The sequence below is a fragment of the Populus alba genome, chromosome 9, assembly GCF_005239225.2.
Source record: "Populus alba chromosome 9, ASM523922v2, whole genome shotgun sequence".
NCBI lineage: Eukaryota > Viridiplantae > Streptophyta > Magnoliopsida > Malpighiales > Salicaceae > Populus > Populus alba.
The window spans coordinates 10,794,443-10,818,327 of NC_133292.1; the positions used below are offsets into that span (position 1 = coordinate 10,794,443).

A 23,885-nucleotide genomic window follows, 5' to 3' on the forward strand; every position below is an offset into this window, starting at 1 on the left:
CAATATTTGGGTATACGCTCCTCTTCGGTTTACGAAGAAGGAGGTACCCAGCAGCTGGAAATGCAGGTATTTGATGATGCCAATGGTATAGAGAGAAACGAGAGGTTAAAAGATGGTCACAGAGGAAAATTCGGACAAAGGCATGTTTTATAGGTTGCCGTTTTAAAGTAATGGTCGGGACCGTCTTATGTTGAGAGTTTCATGTTAGTGTCTGCTGTTGTTTTGACGGTTGTTTGAATTGGTTAGTGACACCTCATGGCTCATGCAATTTCGAAGGTGAAGGTTTGACTACTAAATTTATGACACATTACGGAATCATCTTTCACGAGTTTTTATTTTAAAATATATAAAAATAATTTTTTTGATATTAAAACACCAAAATAAAAAAAAAAAAAAACACAAAAATAATAATTTCAGCTAAAAAAAATTAATTTTCTTTAAAAAAATCACGGTTGAACGAAAATGTTGAATACACTCTTTATAACATTCAGAACACTCAAATTTGAATTAAGTACTAAGAAAAAATAATTTTAGTTTAAATGAGGTGCAATTATTTAATATAAACTATTTTTAATATAATTATTATCCTCGCCACAAGTTAATCCAAAATTCAGATTTAATTAAAATAATTTCTTTTATGATGATAATTCTTCATGTGATTATTTTAGATTTAAATAAAAAGCCTTTTTTTTTCATTTTTCACGTACAAATATGAATTTTATTAAAACAAAAGAATGACATATATCAATTTCATGTTTTGACCACTTAAAAACTCCTTGATTTTATTAATCTCTTATTTAGCATGTCATGGAGTTACTTGAATAAAAATAAATAAATTGATATAAAAAAGAGAAAAACCTTTTTTTATTAATCCCAATTTAGGGCCATTAGACAAGAAAGCAAAAACGGCACCGGATTTTCATTTTTGTTTTCACTTCCTTTCCCTCCCAAAAATAAACTTTCCCTCCCACAAAAATTAGAGAAACAAAACCACCAAAAATCACTCTAGACAAGAGAAAATCAACAATAATGTCGAGTAGTCATCAAGAAGATCTTGACCTTCTCCTCTCTCTTCAAGACAGAGTTCTTGAAACCCCTCCTGGTTCCCCTTCAAATCACCATTCCCTTTCACCAGGTACTATATGTTTTTTGGATTCATTTGGTGCTGTTTAAATTCATTTTTAGAAGCAGTGGAAGTTTCAATCATTTTTAATAACCTGTAAGAAAGATTGAAGCTTTCGCTTCTTCGTTGCTTGTTATCTTGATTTTCATTGTGGGTTTCTCTTAGTTTAGCCTAATTTACAGGATTTCTATATTTTTGTGTGTATATAGAGGGTAGTATTAATGTGTATTGCTAAACTTCAGTTTTAACAAATAAAGTTTATTTTTTTTTAAGGGGCCGTTTATTTTGGCTTTGTTTGGTAGAATTTTAATGTGGGCATCTCTTTTTTTTCTTTCTACATTTGCAGATTTTTGTGTGTAGTGGTCTGTCATTGTCTGTTGGGCTAATAGGTTTTTTAAATTCTCTAATGGGGTGGTTACTTTCTGATAAAAATCAATCAGGGTGTTTTAGTTTTGACCTTGTTTGCTAAATTTTGCCTCGTATATCTCTCATTTTGCTTATGGGGCTGGTAATGGTTGTTTGATAGTGTTATATTTTTGGAGAACTTATTGTGGGTTATCTATTGATTTGTCTTGGTTGTGAAGGGTATTTATCGGATGATGGATCACCAAGGCGAAAAGGGCAGGCTGATTTGTCAGTGTTTAGAGATGCTGTTCAAGATTGTCTTGATTATGAGCCAAAACCAGTGGTGAAAGCTGGAAAAAAATTGAATGTTTTGAAAAACTCCACTGAGGCTAATGTGGAGAAGTATTCAGGTTTAAGAATAAGGTAGCTTTATCCAACTACAAATAAATGCAATTAAATGATAATTAACACTTAGTTTACCGTCTGAGATACTAATGCTATTAAATTTGTTACCCAAATGTGCCTTTTAAACAATTTGGGTGGTTAAAGTTGACTGTTTATTAATCTATTCGTGTTATGAGATAAGTTTAATTATTTAATTATATAGTTTATACCATTCCCTTGCCAGAGAGAAGAGTTGACACTAATGGACTTATATTCCTTTCAAAGTGACCAAATGAAAGCTAGAATTGAGTTGAGAAAACCTTAGAAGTTGGCTAATTATGTTTTATGTTCAATGTATTAATTTCTGTTTCAGGAATCAATCGGTCACTGCTTTGGAGCTCAGCGAGCGTTTCTCAGAAATTCGCTTTGTTCGGTTACCAACTATTAAGTAATTTTATTGTACCTCAAATCATTATGTGTGTGAGTGTGTGTGTTAAACAGTTGTGATTTTTGAAGCCATTTACTTCGTTACAGTGAATCTGTTGAATGGATTAATTGGATTTCGAATTGCATCATGGCTTATGATTTCTATTATATGGTTTTGTAGAAATTTATTGATGGGAGACACTCTCAGGGGATGTTGGGCAACTGTTGGAGTGTTGATTGAGAAGGGAAGTCCAAAGACTAGTTCTGTTGGGAAGAGCTATTGCATATGGAAGTTTGGTTCTTTGGACGAAAGCAGTATATCTCTTTTCCTGTTTGGCGATGCTTATCAGCAGAACTGTAAAGAGCAAGCCGGGACAGTTTTTGCACTGTTGAATTGCACTGTTCGCAAGGACATTGTGGTATCATAAGCTTTTCACATTCTTTTGGTCCTGCGAGTTTACTTGTCTTTTTCCTAAAAGAAATAAAATCTTCCATTTTCTTACTTTGTAGGGAACTGGTTTTTCTTTGAGCGTGTTCTCTGCAAATCAAATATTGAAGATGGGTACTTCAATTGATTATGGAGTTTGCAAGGGAAAAAGGAAGGATGGATTGCCTTGTACACTAGTCATAAATAAGTATGTTTCAGCATCTTTAAAATCATGTCACTTTCAATACCAATATGAAATTTCATACACGTTATCTCTGCCTGAATTCTGTGAGGACTATACAACTTTCCTGAACAACAGTCAAGAAAGTTTTATCTGCAATCCCAGTCAAGTTTGATATGGTCCTTTGTCTTATATAGCAGCACTTAGTTTCATATTGAGAATTGTAAGGTTTCATGTTCTTGTATCAAAGTTTCTATGTAAAAATGCATGCAATTCTGATTCTTGATGGTCTAACTCTGGTCACTCCGCTGTTTCAGACGTCAAGGGATGTATTGCAGGTATCATAACTCTGTAAGTATGATTATCCAGTGCTGCTATCTATTTTGATCAACATGTCCTTAGAATGGACTTGCTTATACGTGTTTTGCTGCTACAGAAAGCATCAGAGAGGTTTTCCACAGTGCGAACTGAGCTTAAGGGAGGGTATGTGATCAACGCTTGGAATCGTCTGACAATTTATAGCTTCTACTGTTTTAACATTTGCATAATCCAACGAAACTTGTCTGCAACCTTTGTTTTAAATTTGACTTCTCTTCACTTCCATAAAAAAAGAGGTTTTTGTCACAAGTTGTAATTTTCGTTTGTCAGGAACTTGAAAACAGCCTTCAGGGATCCTCTCAAGTCACGAGGCATTTACTTGGTCGACCCTCTAGCAGACAAAACATTATTAAAAAAGCCCACGCAGCCAGTGAAATTATTGTCTGTGGAGGCACTCAAAAGAGCATTGAGGTTTGTCATAGATTGCATGCTTAATGCTCATTATCTTTGTTAAAACTGCGACCTTTTTAATTGCTGTTAATTCGTTCATTACTGTACTTGAACAACAGCAATGCAGATAAAGTGACAACAAATTCACACTCACAGGGGATAAGGTTCCTCAATGAAATCACAGGTTTAAGATCATTGGCCTTACCTGCTGATATTGATTTTATATCATTGCCTGAATTCTCATTATTTGGTATTTGCAGGAAAACTGAGTTCAAAAAATTCAGATAAAGCATCTGCCACGCATAACAGACAAGTAAATAGTTCAGAGAAAAGGTGAATCATTTATTTGATGCCATCGATCACACATTTCTGATCTTTGCACTTGAGTCTGCCTTTCTATGCCATTGAACATTCATCCGTCATTCTTCAGGAAATCATCTACCAAGAAATTGGATCCATCTACGGTCACAAAAAACCAACCAGATTTAAAAAGAACGAAAACCGTGCAGGGGCAAGCTTCAGTAGACAAAGTCAAGCAGGGGACAACAAAGATGATTGAATTAGATATATTTGATTCAGACGAAGAACCATGAGTCTTGCATTTCTGCTCACCGTGGAACACGTTTTCGACTTCATGGGGAAAATTACATCTCACATAATAATTTAGATTTTATGCTCGAGAGCCACGGCTATTTTGAAATACATTGTTGGAGGTGCAACCTTGGTGGTCCTGCTTCAGGACTTCAGAAGGAGCAATCTATTATCTAGAAAAGTTGAAGGTAAAACCGTAAAAGTCACGGCTTGCTGCTTTGAAGCAGTGAGGTAAATGAGCAAGCAGAGTTTGGAACCTTTTGGCTCTATAATGTGATAAAATCTTGGAAGATTATTTTTGCTGTGAGTGTCCTTGCTGTATGAAAAATACAAGATGATATTGCTTGTTTATCATTTCAATTTCTGCCCTAGCAATTAGCACACAAGGAGTTGAAAGCATCGATCATGGCAACGCAGTTCTTTACAACAGCATTCATTCGACCATTATCAAGCAAGTAGATATTATTTGTCTTTGGGAGGTTCAACGGATATTTACTGCAAAATTGTTCAGTTTGAAAATAGACCATTGTTTGGACATTATTAAGGTAATGGTGGTAATGTTTGTTTTTTAAATTTTTTATTTAAAAATATATCAAAATAATATTTTTTTTATTTTTTAATTTTAGCATATTAAATTATTTTTTTTTAAATTTTTTTAAAAAACCACTGCCGTATAAACAAACAGCATCTAATTGTTTTACCATTGAATTCATTGCCAACTACTATCTACTTTCAGTTTGAAAAGGAAGCATCAATGCATCATGATTTTTATTCTGTTGCTGTGATCAGCAAGAAATTGGTGTGGAGCTGATAGGGAGGGATCGTGGCATTTCAGGATAGGATGTTGAATCGGGAGAGGAACTCGAGGAGAGGGTTGGCCATTCCTGCACATGGTCTTGCTGCTAACCGCCGCATGTGTTGTACTAATTTTTGGCATTAATTAGTATATTTAGTTTGCCTAATGAGTGTATTGCTATGATAATTGAGATTAGGACATTTCTAATGCCTATAAACCTGAAAACTACAGCTACTGGGGAGTAATCAGAACCTATGTCTGAGCTGCAGAACTTTGGCAGGTCAAGGTCTAGCTAACACCGGTATCTTTTAGGGCAAATAATACAATAATACTCAGGTCTGGACAAGATTGTTAGGTCATGGTGATAAATCATGACTCATGAAAGCAACATTGAATGGAAACAGATAGATTGATTGGCAAGGTGAGTTGATGCTTGCATGTGTCAGCCTAAGAAAATGAAGGATTCTTGCTCTGGAAAATGAAATTCTGAGTTGTTTTCCTCTAAGATGTTCATGGAATCGGTTCATCAATCACATGCCGGCCTGGTTTTTTCTATACATGCAAGCATACAAGTCAAAGGGCTTCTTTCTTTCCTACCGGTGCTGGCTAGGCTACATCAAATGGGACCTCAACACTTGGCAGATTCCAGCACAAAACTGCCGTTGACATGTCAAAGATGTAATGATACAGAAACATACTATGATTAGGTGGGTCAATGGACCCTTAGCCAGTAATCACATTCAACAACTACAGTTCTTTTTCATGGAGGTTAAGGTGGTTAGAGAGTTCTTGAGTGGGATGGGTCAGGATATATATACTCGAACAAGGTAGGACCACGCTGCTAACCAGTCAGGGCTGCAGGCTCAACCATGTCTAGTTTCAGCTCGTGAGTGGCTCACTCCATTTCTGTGACACCCTGTTGGCCCCCTTGAGACTCTTTTTCGGGTTGTTTAAGAGCTCGTAGTAGTTGTAATTTGAAGTAGTTTTTATTCGAAAATGTATTAAGTTAATTTTTTTTATTTTTTTAAAATAACTTTGGACATCAATATATTAAAATTATCTTAAAATAATTAAACTATTTTACTAAATATTGCCCAGGAGGGTGTCATCAACCTATCAAAGTGTCAAATTGCTTCAAATTGAAGGCAATCTTACCGACCAACCTCCCTCTGGAAGTAACATCGGCAAAGTCTAGTAGTATCCTTGTTATCGTAATTCTTTCAATGGTGTGATGGCCATGTAGTATCTCTGCACCACCAGAACTAGATCTACTTTTGTTTTTGGTATATTTCGAGACATACCAAAATTAAAAATTAAAAAATAAAATCATAAAGAAAGACATTATCGTCCCACCACAGCAACAGGTTAGAGCTAGAAACTCAGCATACCAAACATGCTGAGAAAGGAAGTTTGTACGTGCTTACATGATACGCACAGCATGATTTGTTTTTTAGGTATGCGATATTCTAGACTACGTGATAATTGAGTTTTTTTTAAAAAAAGAAAAATATTCTTTTTCTTTAAATGCATTCCAGGCTTAATTTTGACTTCCATGTAACCTGCTTGATACTCCAGATCGACATGATTTAAAAAAAAAAGGAGCATTTATTGACCTGTACGTACAAGACTTAACTGAGAAAATTGAAACTTTACGGGAGACATGCGCAACAAACTAATTAAAAAATATATTTTTAAATATAAAAACTCTATTAATATTTTATGACTCTTGTCTCCATTTATTAAAAACAATAGGTCAACCTTTTATTGTTATATGAATCATGCATGAACACATCAAGAAAATAATAATAATAAAAAAGCAGGTCATTTATCCTCAAGCTGGTCTACCGTTTCTAGAGATTGTCAAGGTGTTATCTTATGAGCATGCACTTGCAGTACAAAGAAACCTTCTCGGTGATATCACATGCATGATGCCTCATTTATTTTATCATTACTCCCTCACGGATTGTCCACAAAACAAGACATAAAAAAAAAAAAAAAAATCAAAACCATCGAAGAAGTGAATCCCAGATGCAACGTGCAGTGCTTCAATTTTTTTAGAGTGAAACGGATACAATAAAGCTCAATTAATATAATGATCCAACAAAGCTTTTGTTGATTATAAAATAAAGTCCAGCCCAGTCGTACCATAAATCTTCACACGCCTTAGATTCATCAATTTATATTAATGCATCACTAAAATAATCAAAACAAGGGGATAATACCAATCAGCAAAGTAATTAATACTTTTCGAAATCACCGTCAAGTCTTAATTTGAAATACTTTTTAAGTGGGATTTCCAATATTTCTTGACCAATTTGGTTCATACTCAAATTATTATTATCATTCGAGACTGTACATCAACTCAAGTTTTATTTCAATCGGATATTCACGAGAAAAGTTTTATTTTAAATCCCATTTACCACTTTAATCCAGCCACTCAAGACTATATGTTAATATGAAAACAGGGAAAAGGACTAAAGTGATGTAAGGTGTTTGAATTATAACTAAGATTGTTACGGAAATCTTAAAAAATTAAATATAGCAAGTGACAGGTGTTGGTGGATAGGAGTAGAAATATAGGGACATGAAGTATAGGTAGATGGTATAGCTGGCAAGAGCTGTCTCTTCTCTCTTTCCCTACTCTAGGCCCAGCTCCCTAAATTTTCTTTCTTGTTTTGCTTGCTTGGTTAATACATTTCTACATTTTTTTCTTGTACTCCTAACCAAAGAGACTCGCATCAATCTCTTACAGTTTCTATATGTAAGTTTAAGAATTGACCATTAGGGTTTTTTAATTGGGAAGAAAGAAAGAAAATGAGCGCTTCAAGATTCATAAAGTGTGTCACTGTTGGTGATGGTGCTGTTGGCAAGACTTGCATGCTTATTTCCTACACTAGCAACACTTTCCCTACGGTAAGTAAAGTTACAACCTTTTACTTTCTTTTTTCTTTTAGTTTCTTTCTGTTTGGTTCTTAAGAAAAGAAAATGTGGGAAAGTAGAGATTATGTTTGTCAAGTCAACTGCGGTTGATCAAAGTAATCAGCTTTAGTTGATGGGGGTGTTGGTTTTTTGTTTTGAAACCTTCATTTGGATTGTAATGGTTAGTTCTATGTTCTGGTTTGCTGTTTTTTCCCTGGAAAATGTCCGCAACTGGAAGACGTGGGGTTGATGAAAGTAATTGGTTTTAGTTGATGGGGTGCTGCTTTTTTTGGTTCAAAACCTAAAATTGGAGTCCAAAGGTTTGATCTTCTTTCTTTCTTTTTTTTCCTGTTTGTTTCCCTCGAAAATGCGGGAAATTTAAAGAGTATTGCAGATTGAAAAATATCACGTTAAGCCAATCTATCATGAGTTTTAAGTAATTGAGTAAGTCAAGACTTTTTTTTTCCTTTGCTTGAACAACTTCCGGATTGAAAGGTCATGCTTAAGTTTCTTCGGTATGTGTTTCTCTTTTAAAAGCCCGGGACATGGAAGATACTTGTGAAGCCAACCGGGGTTGATAAAACTACTTGGTTTTAGCTGATGGAGTGTTGCTTCTTGGCGAAAACCTTTAATTGGGGTATCAACTTTAGGTCTTTTCTGGTTCCTGTATGTTCCCTGGAAAGTTTTAGAAACGTATAGATAATTCTAGATTGAAATTTGTCAAGTCAACGAAGTCTTGTTTTTTAAGCAATTGGAGCTATCAAGATTTGTTTTCCTTTGCTTAAAAACTTCTGGAGTGGAAGGTCAAGGTTCAGGGGTTTTTGGCATCTGATTAGGTTTTTGTAACCGGAGAACGTGGAAACTGGGAGGAAATTGAACATTTTCTTTTAGTCTGTTTATGGTAAATTTGGCATTTTGTAGGGACTGATAGGGAGAACCAGTCAACTGACCATACCTTTTACAGGCTAATCAAAGTGTTAACTTGGGGGTTTTGTTAGGTTGGTTACAGAATATGGGAACAAAGTAAGATTTATATTTGTAATTTGTAATAGGTTAAACAACTTAAGTTAGCCTCACACAAGTTAATGGTTTAGTCTAGGTGGGTTTTTTCTACCTGGAGACCACTAACCAGTTCTACTTTTGCGGTTATTTTTGGAGGGTCACTGTGCTTCATTGCAACATTCCTGAAAAGTGCTTACTTTGATTCTTTTGAGTTGAGCAGGACTAGAAGAAAAGAGTGCTTTCTGGATTCTCTCTTTGGTTTTGGTTTTGGTTTTCACAAAAATTGCAATGCTGCTTTTAACGAACTGAAAATTTCTGTTTTCAAAGATTGAATATTCCCTCTCAAGCTTAAGCTTTGGGAAAGCCCTGTTATATGATTGGTGTCATGGTGATTCAGCACTTTTGCCTTTCTTTTCCATGTAATTTTGATAATATTCAAATATGAAATAGGGAAAGAATGGTTTTAACATCAAGGTTTCTATTTGTTGTATTTTCTGTAAATGGGAAACAGGATTACGTGCCAACTGTGTTTGACAATTTCAGTGCGAATGTGGTTGTCGATGGGAGCACTGTCAATTTAGGGTTGTGGGATACTGCTGGTAAGTTTCAAATTCATAATTTTTCCCTTCCTGTCTTTGAATGTTTTTTGTAATCACTTCATGTGTTGACTTCATGGCACAGGCCAAGAAGATTACAATAGACTGAGGCCTTTGAGCTATAGGGGGGCAGATGTTTTCCTGCTTGCCTTCTCCCTCATTAGCAAGGCCAGCTATGAAAACGTTGCAAAGAAAGTAAGACCAACATTTTCTTCACAAGATCTTGTTTTCTTTAAATGTTATAATTTCTGGTTATGTGGAACGCGCTAATGAATTTTCTATTTTTTGTCTTTTATAGTGGATTCCTGAATTGAGGCATTATGCACCTGGTGTTCCAATTATTCTTGTTGGGACAAAGCTTGGTAAATCCTGCTCTCCTTAATCTGTTTTTCTTTTGAGATGCCAATAATGCAGAAGTTTGGTATATTGTGCAACTCTTTGCTAGGAGCCTAAGACTAGCCTTTTCTGCTATCTGGTTAATAGCTTTGAATCCTGAAGTTGGTTTTCAAGATCCCTTGTCTGTACATGGTTGTTGTGTAATACCTTCAGCTACTGTAATTCCCCTGCTCACTTAATTTTCTTTTGAGTGACATGATGATTAAGTCAGTGAAGATGAGGCTTCTTGAAGCCATCTTGGGATAGTTGAGATGACACAATGTTATTCATGAGTGCTTAATTGAATGTTTCTTTAAAGAGTGGCATATATTAACAATCAAGCACGTGCTTTTAAGGCCCGTTTCAACTGAACTTTGGAGTATGGGGGAGGTATGTTGTATATTGGAAATGACCATTAAATTGGGTGAGATTGGGATTTAAACATACTATGAGCACCCCTTAGTTCACTGTAAGGGCTTACTGAGCATACTAGAAAATAGAATTACTTTGTGGTTTGATGACACTTTTGAAAGTTGAGGAGTCAGAGCATATCCTGAAAGTTTTATGGCCGGGTGTTTTAAATAAAGATGCTTTTAGTATGTATTCATTATTCAAATACTGGTGCCTAAAAACCCAGAGTATGGTAGCTCACCTAGATGTTTGACATTTGTTTGCTATCTCTTCTGGATTTGGTTTAAATGAACAGGATTAAGTGTCTCCAATTGAACTGATATCTTCCAAAAATGTGCTCAACAGTACCTTATTATTTCTGATTGAATTTCACAACCATGTGTTAGTTCAAGCTGTTGTTGGTTGTAAGTATACTCTTGCAATGATTAACTTGGAGATAATTAACTGCCACAATACAAATGACACTGCTCTTTTCATTGATTTTCAAATTCTTTTTAGCTGTGTTGCCTCAGTGTAGAATGTCTTGTATCTTATCTTAACTTGTGGACAAGCATTGAGTTTCATGACAATTAAATTTGCTTCCTGTAGATCTCCGAGATGATAAGCAATTCTTTATAGATCACCCAGGTGCGGTGCCCATTACCACAGCTCAGGTATTGCTGCTGCGTCACATCTTAACTATCATTTTGCCTTCACGTTGCCTTCTTGCTTCTACGGTGGATACCAACATGTCAGCCCATATAAAGTGAATAAAACATTTTATTTGATTTTCTTTTGAAAGGGAGAGGAACTGAGAAAGCTAATAGGGGCTCCTGTATACATTGAGTGCAGTTCAAAAACACAGCAGGTATGCAGATTAAGTTCTTGATGTGAAATTATGAGAGAAGTTTGCTGCTTACCTCATTACTTGTTTCATGATTTTCATCTGCTCTTTTCAAACACAGAATGTCAAAGCCGTCTTTGATGCAGCCATTAAGGCCGTCCTCCAGCCTCTGAAGCAGAAGAAGAAAAAGAAGAGACAGGCACAAAAGGCCTGCTCCATATTGTGACTCTGCAACAAAATTCTAGAGGAAAACATTTCCAAATTAGGCGCGTTGGTCTCATTTGCTATCTCTATTATCTCGAGGAACAGAAAGGATGTGGTCCGTAGTCCATACTGACAAAAATAGGGGGCACTTATAAGAGAATCAAATTATGTATTTGTTGCTTTGTGATTTGTATATTAATGGTTCACGCTGCTTTGTTAACTCACATTTATTTCTTTAGGGCTATCTACATATTGTAGACTAGACTAAGCAGAATTTCCTTGTGAAATACGAAGCCTTTTTCTCTTGTATCATGATCTGTGACCCGTTTAAGTGCACTTAGAGAATCTTAATATAGTTATCGTTTTGTGTTATTATATTCGTGTCTCATCGGCATTTTAAAAGCTCCTATTCCTGCTGTATGTGTCTGTCAAATGGTGTTAAACAGCGATTTCAATACCTCAGGTCAAAATCAGGTGAACAAGAAAGAAGGAATAAGGTATCAGTTCTCCTCTTAAATGGATATTGTAAATCAATTCTGTGGTTCCCTTTACACCCATCTGGTTCAAAGCTTTTCTTAAGCCAAGATATCTTTTCGGAGAATCAGCAAGGCATCAGGATTGCAACATTTCACAGAATGAACACACCAAAAATCACAAATTACCCTGAATCTTTCCTATTCTGTTACATCAAAGAGACATGAACTAGCCAATTCTCCAGATGCTCAGACCAAGAAAATTTTATTATTGCTTAAAACAGTAGTCTTTAAAATAATTCTGAGTGATTCTTGTGGGATTCATGTCTGATTCACTCCATATATTCACTGCTTACAGATCCAATCCCTGATGATCCTCGTGTTCCTGAGATAGCCCTTATGTGTTAGGCAGACAAAATCAAGTATGAGCCTACTGCTAGAGCTGGACTCAAGAGTATCATGGGATAGGCCCTGAAGTCCGTATTATGTTCTTGTTTTGATAGAACTATAAACGGTCTACGTATAATCAACCAATAATTAATGGAGTTATTGATTAATTTATTTGTAAATAAATTTATTCTTCGTATTATCGTTTGAATATGAGGAAAGGTTGCAGCCAAGAATTTCTTTCATAAATAAATGCACAATCATGCACAACTGAAAATATTTTTTATTGTTTTTTCATATATTTTTAAATAATCCTAATATAAGAAACACACCTAGAAAAATAAAATAAGTGAAAATGGGCTTAAGAAAAAGAAAAAAAAAGACGTGGTTGGCATGAATCCTACCAGGTCTGTGGCCCATAAATTACTTCTGGAGTCATTAATCCCAGCAATTCGCTGCAGGCTAGCATCACATCACATCACAACACAACAAACTCATATTAATCAAAGCATAAATCTCTGTCACTAGAAAACTAACCTAACCAATTATAACTCGACACGATCTTATTAACAGCATGCAAGTCTTTAAAGCAGTAGCTTCTATCTTAGTGGTGGGGATGGGGCAAGACAAGTCAATTCCAATACTCCACGTTTGGTTGATCTTGAATTCTTGATTTGATTAGACTAAGGATATCACTCTGAAGCTGCCGAATCTTGATTTCTTGCAACAAACCCTTCCTCGTTTTGCATGTTACAGCTTTCATGTAATTAGCTGTTTCATGTCAATGGCCGAGCAACACTGCTAATCTTAGTAACCTGTTCCAAAGTTAAGACGTTTGTGTTATGCAATAATAATATAAATACTAATTATGGTGTTGATAGGTAGTGTTTATTTATTGTTTCGGAGGAAAAAAAAAAACGGAGATAGTAGGATGGATGGCATATTTCTCCCTATTTTTTTTTATAAAAAATATATAAATTCATTGTAAAATTATATTAAAGACGTATTTATTTTATTTTTATTTTAAAACAACAATTAAACGTTATCTTATCCCATTTATCACTATTTTATTTGTCACGTACCTACCAAACCATGGTAGTTGATCCATCAAATACTATTATAATCAGCATATATAACTGCTACTGAGAGTTGCAATAAGACAGAGGCAACCAATGGAAACTTTGAACCAATTATTCTTTTTCCCTGTAATTGTAGAGCCAATTAGCTAATCACAACATGCAGCTATTTGACCCGCAATTAATATTTCTTTTTTCTTAAAAAAAATTATATATGTAAATTTTAGAAGTATTTATATATATATAAAAAACTATAGGTGGGATTCAAAAGGTTGGTATATATATCTAATTAAATAAAACAAGAATTATTTATGCAACAAGCAAATTATTTGAGCATGATCCATACCTGATCAAAGTTAATTAAATATGAGACCCGCATCATAGACTTGCAATTCTTTTTTTATATATTTTTTTTATCTAAAATAAACACATGAAATGAAGAACTAACAAAGTATCAAAGAGATTGAGAAAAAAAAAATCAAGCCAGAAACAAATTACACTGCTCAATTAATAATCCACCAAAGATTAAATTAGAAAAAAAATTGCAATTATAATTAGTAAAAGAAAGAATAAAAAAAGAAAAAAAAGCCCAAACTTTCAAGGCTAAGATAGGTCCAAAGTTTCTGGATCTCCAAAAACAAGTGTGTAGGCCTAGAGCAGCTCACACGTCTAAGGTTTATTTTTATTTTTAAATTTTTTTCTTGAAGGAACTTACTTGTACTACTTGAATGCTAATAACCAAAAATTAAGTTGGTCTATTTCAGATCAAGAAAAGTTCATTTTTCATCATATTTTAACCTAAAATACACCCTAAACACATTCTAATTAATGACATCTAACAACTTAGAAAGTGGCTCCAAAAATTTTTTTTGGTACACATTTGCCATTTTAGACAAGTTTAGAGAGCTTGGGGAACACGTTGTATAAACTTTTCTTATTGACACAAAAAACCATTTATTTTCGTAGGTGAAATCGATTTCAACTGAGACTATTTTTTCTACCATCAAAATCTTGTCATTTTCTTTCTCATCTTTTATACTAGGGATCAAAAAATAATGAAAATAAAATTCAGGATTAAAACTGATTTTTATAAATTTTTAGATACTAAAAATTTATAATTTAAAAAGTTAAGGTGAAAAAAATATACTTTTAGCCTCAAATTTAAAAAAACAACGCGCCCCTCTTTTTTTCATCTTATTTCTCTATATTTGAATCTTACATTTTTTTAATAAATATGTTTTAATTAACCATTAATTTTGACCTATTAGGATAAACAAAAAAATCATTGTGGTGACATAGTGATTTATTTCTTAATGAATAGTAGTGTGGGGAACCCTATTTTCCCGTGCTTTCTAGAGCATTTTTTAATTACGAGCAGCTTTACAGGCTTCCATGATGAACAAATAATTTAATAAAATAGCACTCAAGTGCGTTTGGTTCCTACTTTCTAAATGAAAACATTTACATAATTACAAAAAAGTTGATGGTGTGTGTATGATAAACACTTCTTTTGGAAAAAGAAAACGTACGTAGGCCGGCCAGCCATACACTCGATCACCTCATTGATCTTCTGCTAACAAATGGTTTCTTCACATGGCTCCAAACCAGCACCAGTCGAACCCTACACGTGTTAGAATGCAACAAAAAGACCCAATGTCCTTGAGATTTTATTTATTTATTACCTTTTCCCAAAGAAATCAACATTATGATCCCATTAATTAGTTTTTGTTTTTTTTACATCTATTTCCTTCAACCAATTCTTTACTTGTAGCCTTAATGCTGTTGTGATCTTTGAAGGTTCAAAATGGGATGAGAGTTTTTTTTTTTTTTTTCTCCTTCTGATCAAGGAATGGTATAATTGTTAGTTGGCTAGTCAAAGAATAGTATACAAGTCGAGTTGCCAACATTTGTGTTGCGTCTCCCATGGATGCAATGAAGAATTGACTGGCTGAGGAAATTACAAGTGCGCATTGACGTTGATTCGTCTGTAGATTTGCTGTTGAGCATACACATATGACAAAGAAGACACTTGACCAACCAAAATGGCATACTGTGCCTTAGGATGAGCACTGGGGAATTAAGCCCAACCACTCAAAAAACCATGGCTGCCAAGATAACTTACGCCAAGTTGCAGCACTGAACTTTCAAAACTTGGGACCATCTTTGGTGTTCTTTAACCCTCTTCAGATTCTTAAAGACGATGGTCATTTTTCTTAAGTTGTTTAATCATCCCAGGCTGTTTTTCTTCTTCACTTCCCTGGCCAACTGCGGGACAACAGTATCTTATACACATGCCTGTTTATCGTGGAAAAAAACAGAAGTTTATACTGCATCTCTGGCTAGCAGTTGAGAGAGGACGATCATGAGATTGGAGAATTATTTCAGTGTAGTCTAGAATTCAATCAACCTTTGACGCACGTATATAACAATGCTTCTTTTAATCTATTCTCTGTTAAGCTAAATATAAATATATTTAGCGTATAAAACACTAATATCGTGTCTTTCAAGAAAATTATAGTCTCTAAACCAGTACAAGGCCAAAACCATGAGCTAAGCTTACAAGACTTTGAAGATTTGAATATTAATCAATCTTGGGTCAATGATCAAAGTCACCTTTTTTGTCGTAGTTAGAAAGTTAGATGGCTATAAACTATACAGTAAAGTAGTAACTAATAATCCTCAAGATCGAATGATCTCACTTGCTGCCTCATTACTCACGCCAAACTTGATCCCTTCCTTTTGGCTTGACAAAGATGAGTCAGCCGCTCTTTTTAGAACGATCTATGGACAAGATTTAGTGAGAAAAGGAGAGCCAGTCGTCCAAGGAAATGCACTACCTTTAGTTGTTCAAATAAGATCCACTAAAAAAATCATCCTAGCTATACTATGCAGCAGTGATAATCTTCACCTCTGATCTTAAATATAGTTTTATAGCATACAAATATAGATAATACCAAAGTCAAGACTTAGATATCCGAACAAGATTAATTTACCCTAATTAAGAAGTCGATAATGTTTGTAAACTAAGATTTTTTTTATTATTATTATTTACGTGGGTGTCCGGGCCAGCTTGCGCGCACCACGACTAATTCCACGGCCCACTGAACATCCTGCAAACCCAGTGAGCATATAAAGCACAGCGAGAGTGACAGGTGTGCATGGTGAGGTTTGAATCCTAGTAGGGTGGAAAGGAACAAGCCCCTTCCACCACTAGGCCAAGACCTCAAATGCTTGACTTGTATACTAAGATTTGTTTAAACCATATAGTTGATATTGCAAATAGACCACGTTGTTAATTAATAATATGATGAACAAACTAATTTAGGTGTGATCCCCTTACCTAGAATAGATGCTTTGAGAATCTCCTCAAGCAACATGTTTGTTTTGTGAATTATTTTGAAAATAAAAAAATAATAAAATTGACCCTTGAGCTATTTTTTACACACTATTAAGCTTTGTGTGTTGTTAATATTGTGATGCAGTGCCTTTTCGATTTTTTTAAAAATAAATTAAATTATTTTTTTTTAATTTTTTTAATATCATCACATTAAAATTATAAAAAAATAAAAAAAATATTAATTTAATATTTTTTTTAAGATAAACATAGTTCCAAACATGAAAATAGACCTTTCATGAATTAATGATAATTCTACTCACCGCCAAACCTCACAAGATTTTTTTAGTGGTGAATAAAAGTCCCTAATTTAAATGGCAAGTAGCATTTCTCCACTTTGCACGGTGCGTGTAGTAGCTCTTTAATTTCACGTCATGCTTTGAGAAGATATTATAATTAACAAAAAAATTCTCCATTCCAAAACAAAGAGATTTATCCCACTCTTTGGAAAATAAAATAATTCTAGATCTTAAGTTTTGGCAAAAGATGAGAAATTTCATGTGCATGGAAAAAAAAAAAGGTCGTATGATAACTCAAGCATGTGGTTAGATTACCTTGCAACCCGAGACAGCCGGTGGTTAAGCCTCCACAAGCCCCTCGTCATGCGTTTCCCGCGAAATTTGCCAGTTTCCCAACGACCTAAAATTAAAATTATTAGTAATAAAGAATATATAAATAATTTATTGTTTGTTTTTGTTTTTTTTTAAATAACACCACCACTTCCCATGATTTTTCTTAATTCTCCTTTCAGCGCACAAAAATTTTCTCGACCACTTTTCCCTTTACTTGCCAACACTTTCTTCTCCAGATTTTACCCGTTTACATTTTTGTTCTTTACTGGCTTTTACTGTTCTTTTTCAGATTAGCCCATTTGTTTAACTGATCTTCACCAAAGCACTCATGTTTAGTTTATTAAAAAAAAATTATAATCTTTTAAGTTTCATTAGTTAAGTGGGTGGTGATTTTTGGCGGCAATTTCAAAAATAATAAATGGGTACAAAAATATTTAGGTACATATCTTTTTTGTTGTCTTGTTTTGTTTATCTTATGTATGATTCACCTTTTGTTTTTATATGTATTTTCAAGATCTTGTTGGGGTATTTATGTTTATAGTTTTATCTCATTGTGAGCTAGCATGTGGATTAATGTAATGAGAAAGGATTTTTTTTTTTTTTCTGAGTTTGGATTATTCACGGGGAATCTATTAATGGGTTGTATTTATATTTCTCATGTGGTAGCTGTGAGTGCCTAATATAGATGGTGGTGGGGCATGACCGTGTAAATTCTTTTGTTTTGCAGAGACTGAAACGATTGTTTCAAGGGGTGGAAAGGGTGTTAAAGAGAATAAATTTGCAGAATTTCTGGGAATTCTAGGAGGAAGAGAACATACATGGATGCTTTGATGTTGTGGAAGTAAGCTATCAAGAATAAAAGAAAAAAATGACAGTTGAGGAGCTGGAAGCCAAGGCTACTGAAAGGAGGAATGTGTTAGTTGGGATAAGAATAGATAGTCATAGCAGAGAACTACTTAGCTGGGCTATTGCAAAGGTTGCTGAACCTGGTGATTGTGTTGTTGCTGTTCATGTTTGTGGAAGTTCTGGTAATGCTTTCAACAGTTCAGTGGTGTTTTTCTTCTATTTTTTTTTAAAGTTTTGCATGATTTTGATGAAACATGAGCTGTTGATGCAGGCCATGCTTTGAGAGACAAGCTTTTGTTGGATAGTTATTTAGAAGTATATGATGGTCTATGTTCCATGAAGAAGGTCTGTAATCAAAAATCTTGCAGCACTTTTTCCTGGCCCTCCGGTGGGAAAGTAAAAGTTGCGGATGACACGATTTTTTTTGCTTTGGCTTTAGGTAGGCCTCTCTGGTCAGATAGCCAAAGGGATTTCGGTTAGAAGGACTCTGGTTAGAGAGGCAAGGAACTATGCTGCTGTAGCCGTAATTGTGGGGATCAGTAGCCAGGCAGCTTTAAGGTAGGGGCAGGTAGAAACGCAAGTTCTGCATCAATCATGGTTTAATGCTTCTTTTCTAATTAGTTTAGATAGATTTCATTTTCAGGGTGTGGGCTTCTACTGCTAAGTATTGCGCCAAGCGACTGCGTCCAACCACAGATATTATGGCCATCCACAATGGAAAATTTGTGTTTAGAAGGTGCAACAACAATCAACTACCAGGTTTGGTGCTTGTGTCCTAAAATAAAAATCCATTTAGCAGATCCTGGGAAGATAATAATTGATGTTGCTTTCGATTATGTCAGGCCTCGGTGGAGATCCAAAACCAAGTTTTAATATAAATGAAAATTTAAGTTTTAGAGAAATCCAATCTGAATTCGGAGATTCTGAAGCATATACTGAAATATCTAGTTTTGAACTGCTATCAAGAGATGAGATTGGAGAAATAAAGGATGAAGTTTGCAGCATTGCAAATGTACGTGAGAAGAGATCAAATTCTCTTTTTTCTGGTGATATTTTGGATCAGAGACCTGGTTGGCCCCTCCTCCGAAAAGCAAGTTTAGCCATTCCACAGAACTTGCATTCCAGGAAACTGTCTGTAGTACAGTGGGCAATGACCTTACCGGATCGCTCCTCTCAACAAGATCCTCGCGTTTCAATAGCAGAAGAAAGAGAGACAAGTAACATCAATAGGAGTAGATCTTCTGCATCAGGTGAACTAGAAAATGGCTCGGATATTCTGCTGAAAGTAAGCTCACCTAGTTTTCTGTCAGGCATGTGCAACAAGGTTCTGAAAGGCGCAACTTCGAATTTTCACACAGGTTTTTACCCTGAATCAATCACATGAGATTAGACTAATTGAATTTCCTCTCTTGCCTGACAAAAAAATTCTGATCTTTCTGACAGAAAATTTGATTGGGAAAGGGGGGTGTAGCAGAGTGTACAAGGGGATTCTTCCAGATGGCAAGCCAGTGGCAGTGAAGGTTCAGAAAACATCCCAGAAAGCAATGAAAGATTTTGCTCTTGAGGTTGAAATCATCTCCTCATTGAAACACAAGCACATCACACCTCTTGTTGATGTCTGCATCGAAGATGATGATCTCATTTACGTCTATGATTTTTTATCTAAAGGAAGCTTAGAGGAAAACTTACATGGTAAGTCTTTATCGACCTGCGCATGTTTTTCTTCACTAGTGAAGCTTGACAGAAACAATTCTGATGTGAAACTATGTGTAGGAAAGAGCAAAGACAAATCTCCATTGTCATGGGAACTGAGATTCGATGTAGCTGTTAAAATTGCAGAAGCCCTAAACTACCTGCACAGCGAATGTTCTCGGCCTGTTATTCATAGAGATGTCAAGTCTTCAAACATTCTTCTCTCAGATGGATTTGAACCACAGGTATTCTGCTGTGACTCGTGCAGTTTATCGGTAGCCAAAAACGAAAATTATCACAAAATTATGTCATGACTTGTTTTTATTCTACTGGACAGTTGTCCGATTTCGGGCTGGCAATATGGGGACCGGCAACTACATCGTTTGTGACTCGAGGCGATGTTGTTGGGACATTTGGATATCTTGCTCCTGAATATTTCATGTATGGGAAAGTCAGCGACAAAATTGATGTCTATGCTTTTGGTGTCGTTCTACTTGAATTGCTATCAGGAAGAAAACCAATTAGTTCCGGGAACACCAAGAGCCAAGAGAGTTTGGTCTTGTGGGTAAGAGTTTCTCAAGTCACCACAACTACAAAATACTATATCTCTATTAATCACAAGCATCAATAACAGTAAATTCTGTGAGTTTCAGGCAAAACCAATAATAGAGAGTGGGAATGCAATAGGCTTAGTGGATCCAAACTTGAATGGAAACTTTGATGAGGTTCAAATGCAACGAATGGTTCTTGCAGCAACACACTGCATTACACGAGCAGCTAGACTACGCCCTAAAATGAGCGAGGTACTAATTTAAACCTGCGGCTGGATTCTCAGGAAATTTAATTTGGTTGTCATGGTAGATTTTCTTAACCTTTTTTCTTCTTTCAGATACTGAAGCTCCTAAGAGGAGATAAAGAACCGGAAAAGTGGGTGAACCCTCAAAATAAGGATCTTCAGGATCCAGAAAACCAGGATAATGATGATGAAGTTTATCCAAACTCTAGTGCAGGGTCACATTTAAGTCTTGCATTGCTTGATGTTGATTATGATTCCACATCATTTAGTAGTTGGGAGCATGGAAATAATCTTTCTATTGAGGAGTATTTTAAAGATAGGTGGAGCCGATCATCAAGCTTCGATTAGTTTACTTTGCTCTCTATTCAATATTCTTGACTACCTGTTTCAGAGCCTAGGTTGTCACATAAATTCTGTACAAATAGTTTGCAACCTTGTGCCTGTACAGTTAAGGGGAAAAAAAAAAGATTTACGCCCTGCAATGAGGTGTTTTGAAGATGTAGACTTGTAAAATTCTTGCTTAAAGTGATAATGAGAGAGGATTAAGGTTCAAGCCTATCAAGAGCTTGTTTTTTGAATCTTTGAGACTACAGAAGAAACACGGAGATTGCAATTTTTCTAACAGACAAGGGCATTTGCTCTATCTGAATCAAAATCTGCAGAAAAATGAACAACGCAACAACAATTCCTGATAGCTTGACTATCTAGATTCTCCACAAAAAAAGAAAAGGAAAGAAACAAAGTAACAGAAAACACAAATTTATTTACACAGACGATAGATTTGCACAGATTCAGGTGACAGTTTTAGAATGGTATTGTAAATGGCAAGGCATGTATCTCAGCTTGGGCCAAATACTGAGCTGTTGGGTATAGAGAAGAAATCGGGCGAGAAAATCTATCATTGCTAGCTCTATAGATTTTAGTGTAATCACTTCTAGGCAGTCTCTCGGGCTTCCTCTCGTAGAGCCAACCTGGATTATCAAATTCTGGGTTCCCGTTCTTCGTGGGAAGGGGAATCCAGTTTACATCTAGCTCCCAGAAGTTTAATTCTGTATGCTGCAAGCCACTACCAGAGTAATGGGATATAAGAGCCGGTGCAGCCTTCCTATCTCTTACGAGCTCAGTTTGAGAACATGAATGGTACAACTCAACACCAGGTCTGTCCGATTCGAAGGCAGTGGTTGTGGACTCACTGCAGGTAGAAAAGAACTCCTCTTTGGTGCAGCTTTTGGGCAATTCAGATTTCTCTTGGACAAGATAATCCATGGCTGTAATAGAGCGCACTGGTTTACCAAACACCAGATCTTGATCCTCATGCCCTTGCAATTGGATATCAATCCAAAAAACGCTGCCTGTTTTAACAAACACAAAAGGCACGTATCAGGAACAAACTTATAAACAACCAGAAAGAGTAGCAGATAGAAATGCACTCACCATGATTGAAGGTGTCAAAAGAGTCATATAAGCTGTCTGGTATTGAAGGCTGCTTGAGCTCTCCGGCAAGACTAGTTCTCTCTGTTCTTCGAAATCCATGTTCATTCTTCGCTTGATAGTAGCTGCTTACATCGCCATCCTCGCTCCGGTGTTGCACCTGCCTTCTGTGAGGATTATACCTTTTCTTCTTAATCTGTCCCCCCTCCAATCCTTCTTCCATTTTTTGCCTCCTCTTCTCTTTCTTCTTCTCCTCTTTCTTCCTTCGCTTCTCAACCTCGGCCTTTTCTCTCCTGACCTTTAAAATGGAGAAGGCCAACACTAAACTTGAGAAACCGACTTACACGAAGATGACATAACTCGGAAGCAATATCAAGCAAATGCAGAGGAAATTAAGAATTAAAAAGCCTGAGTTTCTATACAAGCACAATAATTTCAGCTTACTTGTCTGAAAATATTCAGAATCAAGTTTATTCAACTCTAATGCATAGTTTCATATTATTCAAAGTACCCCAACAGCTTGTGGATTTGAACAAGCAAGAAAAACTCAAAATTGAAGATAGTTGAAATGTACGTGTTCTTTCGAGTTGAACTAATGAAAATAAGAACATCTAATTAAAAAGTTTATCTTTTATGAATTCCCTGAACCGCCAAACAATCAACATAAACTTAATTTCGGTCCAAAAAACCTGAAACCAAGCTATCAAGAACGAAATCACAACTATGCTGTCTCCCTCTCTGATCTCTTAAAAACCACTTATTCTTCCTATACAAGTAACGTTGTCACAAAATTGCAAGTCAAAATTACGCCATACCTAATATATGATGATAACAAGAACCCATCAAGATTCAAGGTCTGGCTTGTAACTAAACAAATCAAGAATCAACTAAAGTTAAGAATCAATAACTAACCTTAATCAACTCTATCAAGGCTTCCCCTTTCACTCCGTTCCACACATACCCTGGCGGAGGGAACCGTATACACCTTGACATAGTGTTTGTTCTACTCTTAAAACAACTTTTAAACCACGAAACACTAATTTATGCTGTCTAAAAACCACAAAACTAGCAAAATTGTGATAAACCCACAATTTATTTTCTGTTATTTGGCGTAAATTATCAGGCTATGAAGTAAACCGCGTTCAGGGCATGCAGTTTCTTGGAAACTTAAATAGTTTTCGGCTTTCGTTGATACTACTAGTTTGTTTAATAAGAGATCAAGGAGCTAATTAAGCCTAAAACTTCAGCGAAGTATAGAGGGTTTCCATATAAAGAGCGTGATATTAGGGGATTGATTAAAGGAATGCGGAGATTTTGTACATAGTGGAAGCAAATACATAAATTGTGATCCTTCCACGATTATTTTCTTGCTGGAGAGATTTTCCTGGGTTATGTTATTTCCCTTTTCCAATATTTGGACCTGCTCCATTTTTATTTTATTTTTTTCATGAGCGACCTCGTGGGCATCGAGCTATCTCTATTTTAGATTCCACTCTTTCAAGGTTTTAATCCGGCAATTTAAAAGTAAAATTGCAAATACTATAGATAAAGTTGGGGTGAGCCAAAAAAACCAAAAAAATTGATTAAACTGAGAAAATAAAGAAAAAATAATCTAAAAAAACCGAAATCATAAAAATACCGATTAAACCGAAATTTTGAAAAAGCCGGCTGTTCGGTTTTGATTTTATAAGCCTGGAACCAAAAAAATCAAAATGAACTCAAACCGGAAAAAAAACCCTAGCCAAACCTGAAAAAACCTAGCCAAAGCCAAACTAGGAAAACTGAGTCAAACTGGTTTGAACTGATTTTTTCCTAAAATAACCGAATCAAAACCAATCAGTTAGCTG

The 23,885-nt window shown here is 35.4% G+C and overlaps 4 protein-coding genes across 4 annotated transcripts; 3 read left to right on the forward strand and 1 right to left on the reverse strand.

Annotated features, from left to right (window-relative positions):
- Nucleotides 1-976: 976 nt before the first annotated feature.
- Nucleotides 977-4,626, forward strand: LOC118058817 (uncharacterized). Its single transcript, XM_035071569.2, has 11 exons — nt 977-1,135; nt 1,708-1,891; nt 2,226-2,300; nt 2,460-2,697; nt 2,789-2,913; nt 3,204-3,237; nt 3,323-3,369; nt 3,535-3,675; nt 3,774-3,838; nt 3,915-3,987; nt 4,085-4,626. Exons 1-11 carry the CDS (start codon nt 1,030-1,032, stop codon nt 4,245-4,247), a joined length of 1,251 nt encoding a protein of 416 aa, XP_034927460.1. The 5' UTR covers nt 977-1,029; the 3' UTR covers nt 4,248-4,626.
- Nucleotides 4,627-7,616: 2,990 nt separating this feature from the next.
- On the forward strand, nt 7,617-11,746 carry LOC118058818 (rac-like GTP-binding protein 5). Its single transcript, XM_035071570.2, has 7 exons — nt 7,617-7,954; nt 9,474-9,561; nt 9,644-9,753; nt 9,857-9,920; nt 10,933-10,997; nt 11,126-11,191; nt 11,289-11,746. The coding sequence occupies exons 1-7, from the start codon at nt 7,856-7,858 to the stop codon at nt 11,391-11,393; spliced, it is 597 nt and encodes a 198-aa protein (XP_034927461.1). The 5' UTR covers nt 7,617-7,855; the 3' UTR covers nt 11,394-11,746.
- Nucleotides 11,747-17,851: 6,105 nt separating this feature from the next.
- On the forward strand, nt 17,852-21,185 carry LOC118058819 (protein kinase STUNTED). The gene is made up of 10 exons (XM_035071571.2): nt 17,852-18,301; nt 18,391-18,464; nt 18,559-18,677; nt 18,763-18,878; nt 18,962-19,477; nt 19,563-19,811; nt 19,893-20,056; nt 20,149-20,376; nt 20,465-20,614; nt 20,701-21,185. Exons 1-10 carry the CDS (start codon nt 18,142-18,144, stop codon nt 20,953-20,955), a joined length of 2,031 nt encoding a protein of 676 aa, XP_034927462.1. The 5' UTR covers nt 17,852-18,141; the 3' UTR covers nt 20,956-21,185.
- LOC118058820 (uncharacterized) lies at nt 21,150-23,469 on the reverse strand. Its single transcript, XM_035071573.2, has 3 exons — nt 22,951-23,469; nt 22,042-22,336; nt 21,150-21,959 (listed from the first exon to the last, which is right to left on the reverse strand). The coding sequence occupies exons 1-3, from the start codon at nt 23,029-23,031 to the stop codon at nt 21,412-21,414; spliced, it is 924 nt and encodes a 307-aa protein (XP_034927464.1). The 5' UTR covers nt 23,032-23,469; the 3' UTR covers nt 21,150-21,411.
- Nucleotides 23,470-23,885: the final 416 nt, after the last annotated feature.

What these genes read in the sequence shown, in the direction of transcription:
- LOC118058818 (XM_035071570.2), top strand. Translation starts at nt 7,856, where the DNA reads ATGAGCGCTTCAAGATTCATAAAGTGTGTCACTGTTGGTGATGGTGCT. An exon ending in ATGAAAACGTTGCAAAGAAA is followed by an intron (nt 9,754 to 9,856) that starts GTAAGACCAACA and finishes TGTCTTTTATAG; the next exon opens with TGGATTCCTGAATTGAGGCA. An exon ending in TGCCCATTACCACAGCTCAG is followed by an intron (nt 10,998 to 11,125) that starts GTATTGCTGCTG and finishes TTCTTTTGAAAG; the next exon opens with GGAGAGGAACTGAGAAAGCT.
- LOC118058817 (XM_035071569.2), top strand. Translation starts at nt 1,030, where the DNA reads ATGTCGAGTAGTCATCAAGAAGATCTTGACCTTCTCCTCTCTCTTCAA. An exon ending in CTGTTCGCAAGGACATTGTG is followed by an intron (nt 2,698 to 2,788) that starts GTATCATAAGCT and finishes CTTACTTTGTAG; the next exon opens with GGAACTGGTTTTTCTTTGAG. An exon ending in TGTACACTAGTCATAAATAA is followed by an intron (nt 2,914 to 3,203) that starts GTATGTTTCAGC and finishes CCGCTGTTTCAG; the next exon opens with ACGTCAAGGGATGTATTGCA.
- LOC118058819 (XM_035071571.2), top strand. Translation starts at nt 18,142, where the DNA reads ATGACAGTTGAGGAGCTGGAAGCCAAGGCTACTGAAAGGAGGAATGTG. An exon ending in CAACAACAATCAACTACCAG is followed by an intron (nt 18,879 to 18,961) that starts GTTTGGTGCTTG and finishes CGATTATGTCAG; the next exon opens with GCCTCGGTGGAGATCCAAAA. An exon ending in CTTAGAGGAAAACTTACATG is followed by an intron (nt 19,812 to 19,892) that starts GTAAGTCTTTAT and finishes AACTATGTGTAG; the next exon opens with GAAAGAGCAAAGACAAATCT.
- LOC118058820 (XM_035071573.2), bottom strand. Translation starts at nt 23,031, where the DNA reads ATGTCAAGGTGTATACGGTTCCCTCCGCCAGGGTATGTGTGGAACGGA. An exon ending in CCTTGATAGAGTTGATTAAG is followed by an intron (nt 22,337 to 22,950) that starts GTTAGTTATTGA and finishes TCCATTTTAAAG; the next exon opens with GTCAGGAGAGAAAAGGCCGA. An exon ending in TTTTGACACCTTCAATCATG is followed by an intron (nt 21,960 to 22,041) that starts GTGAGTGCATTT and finishes TTGTTAAAACAG; the next exon opens with GCAGCGTTTTTTGGATTGAT.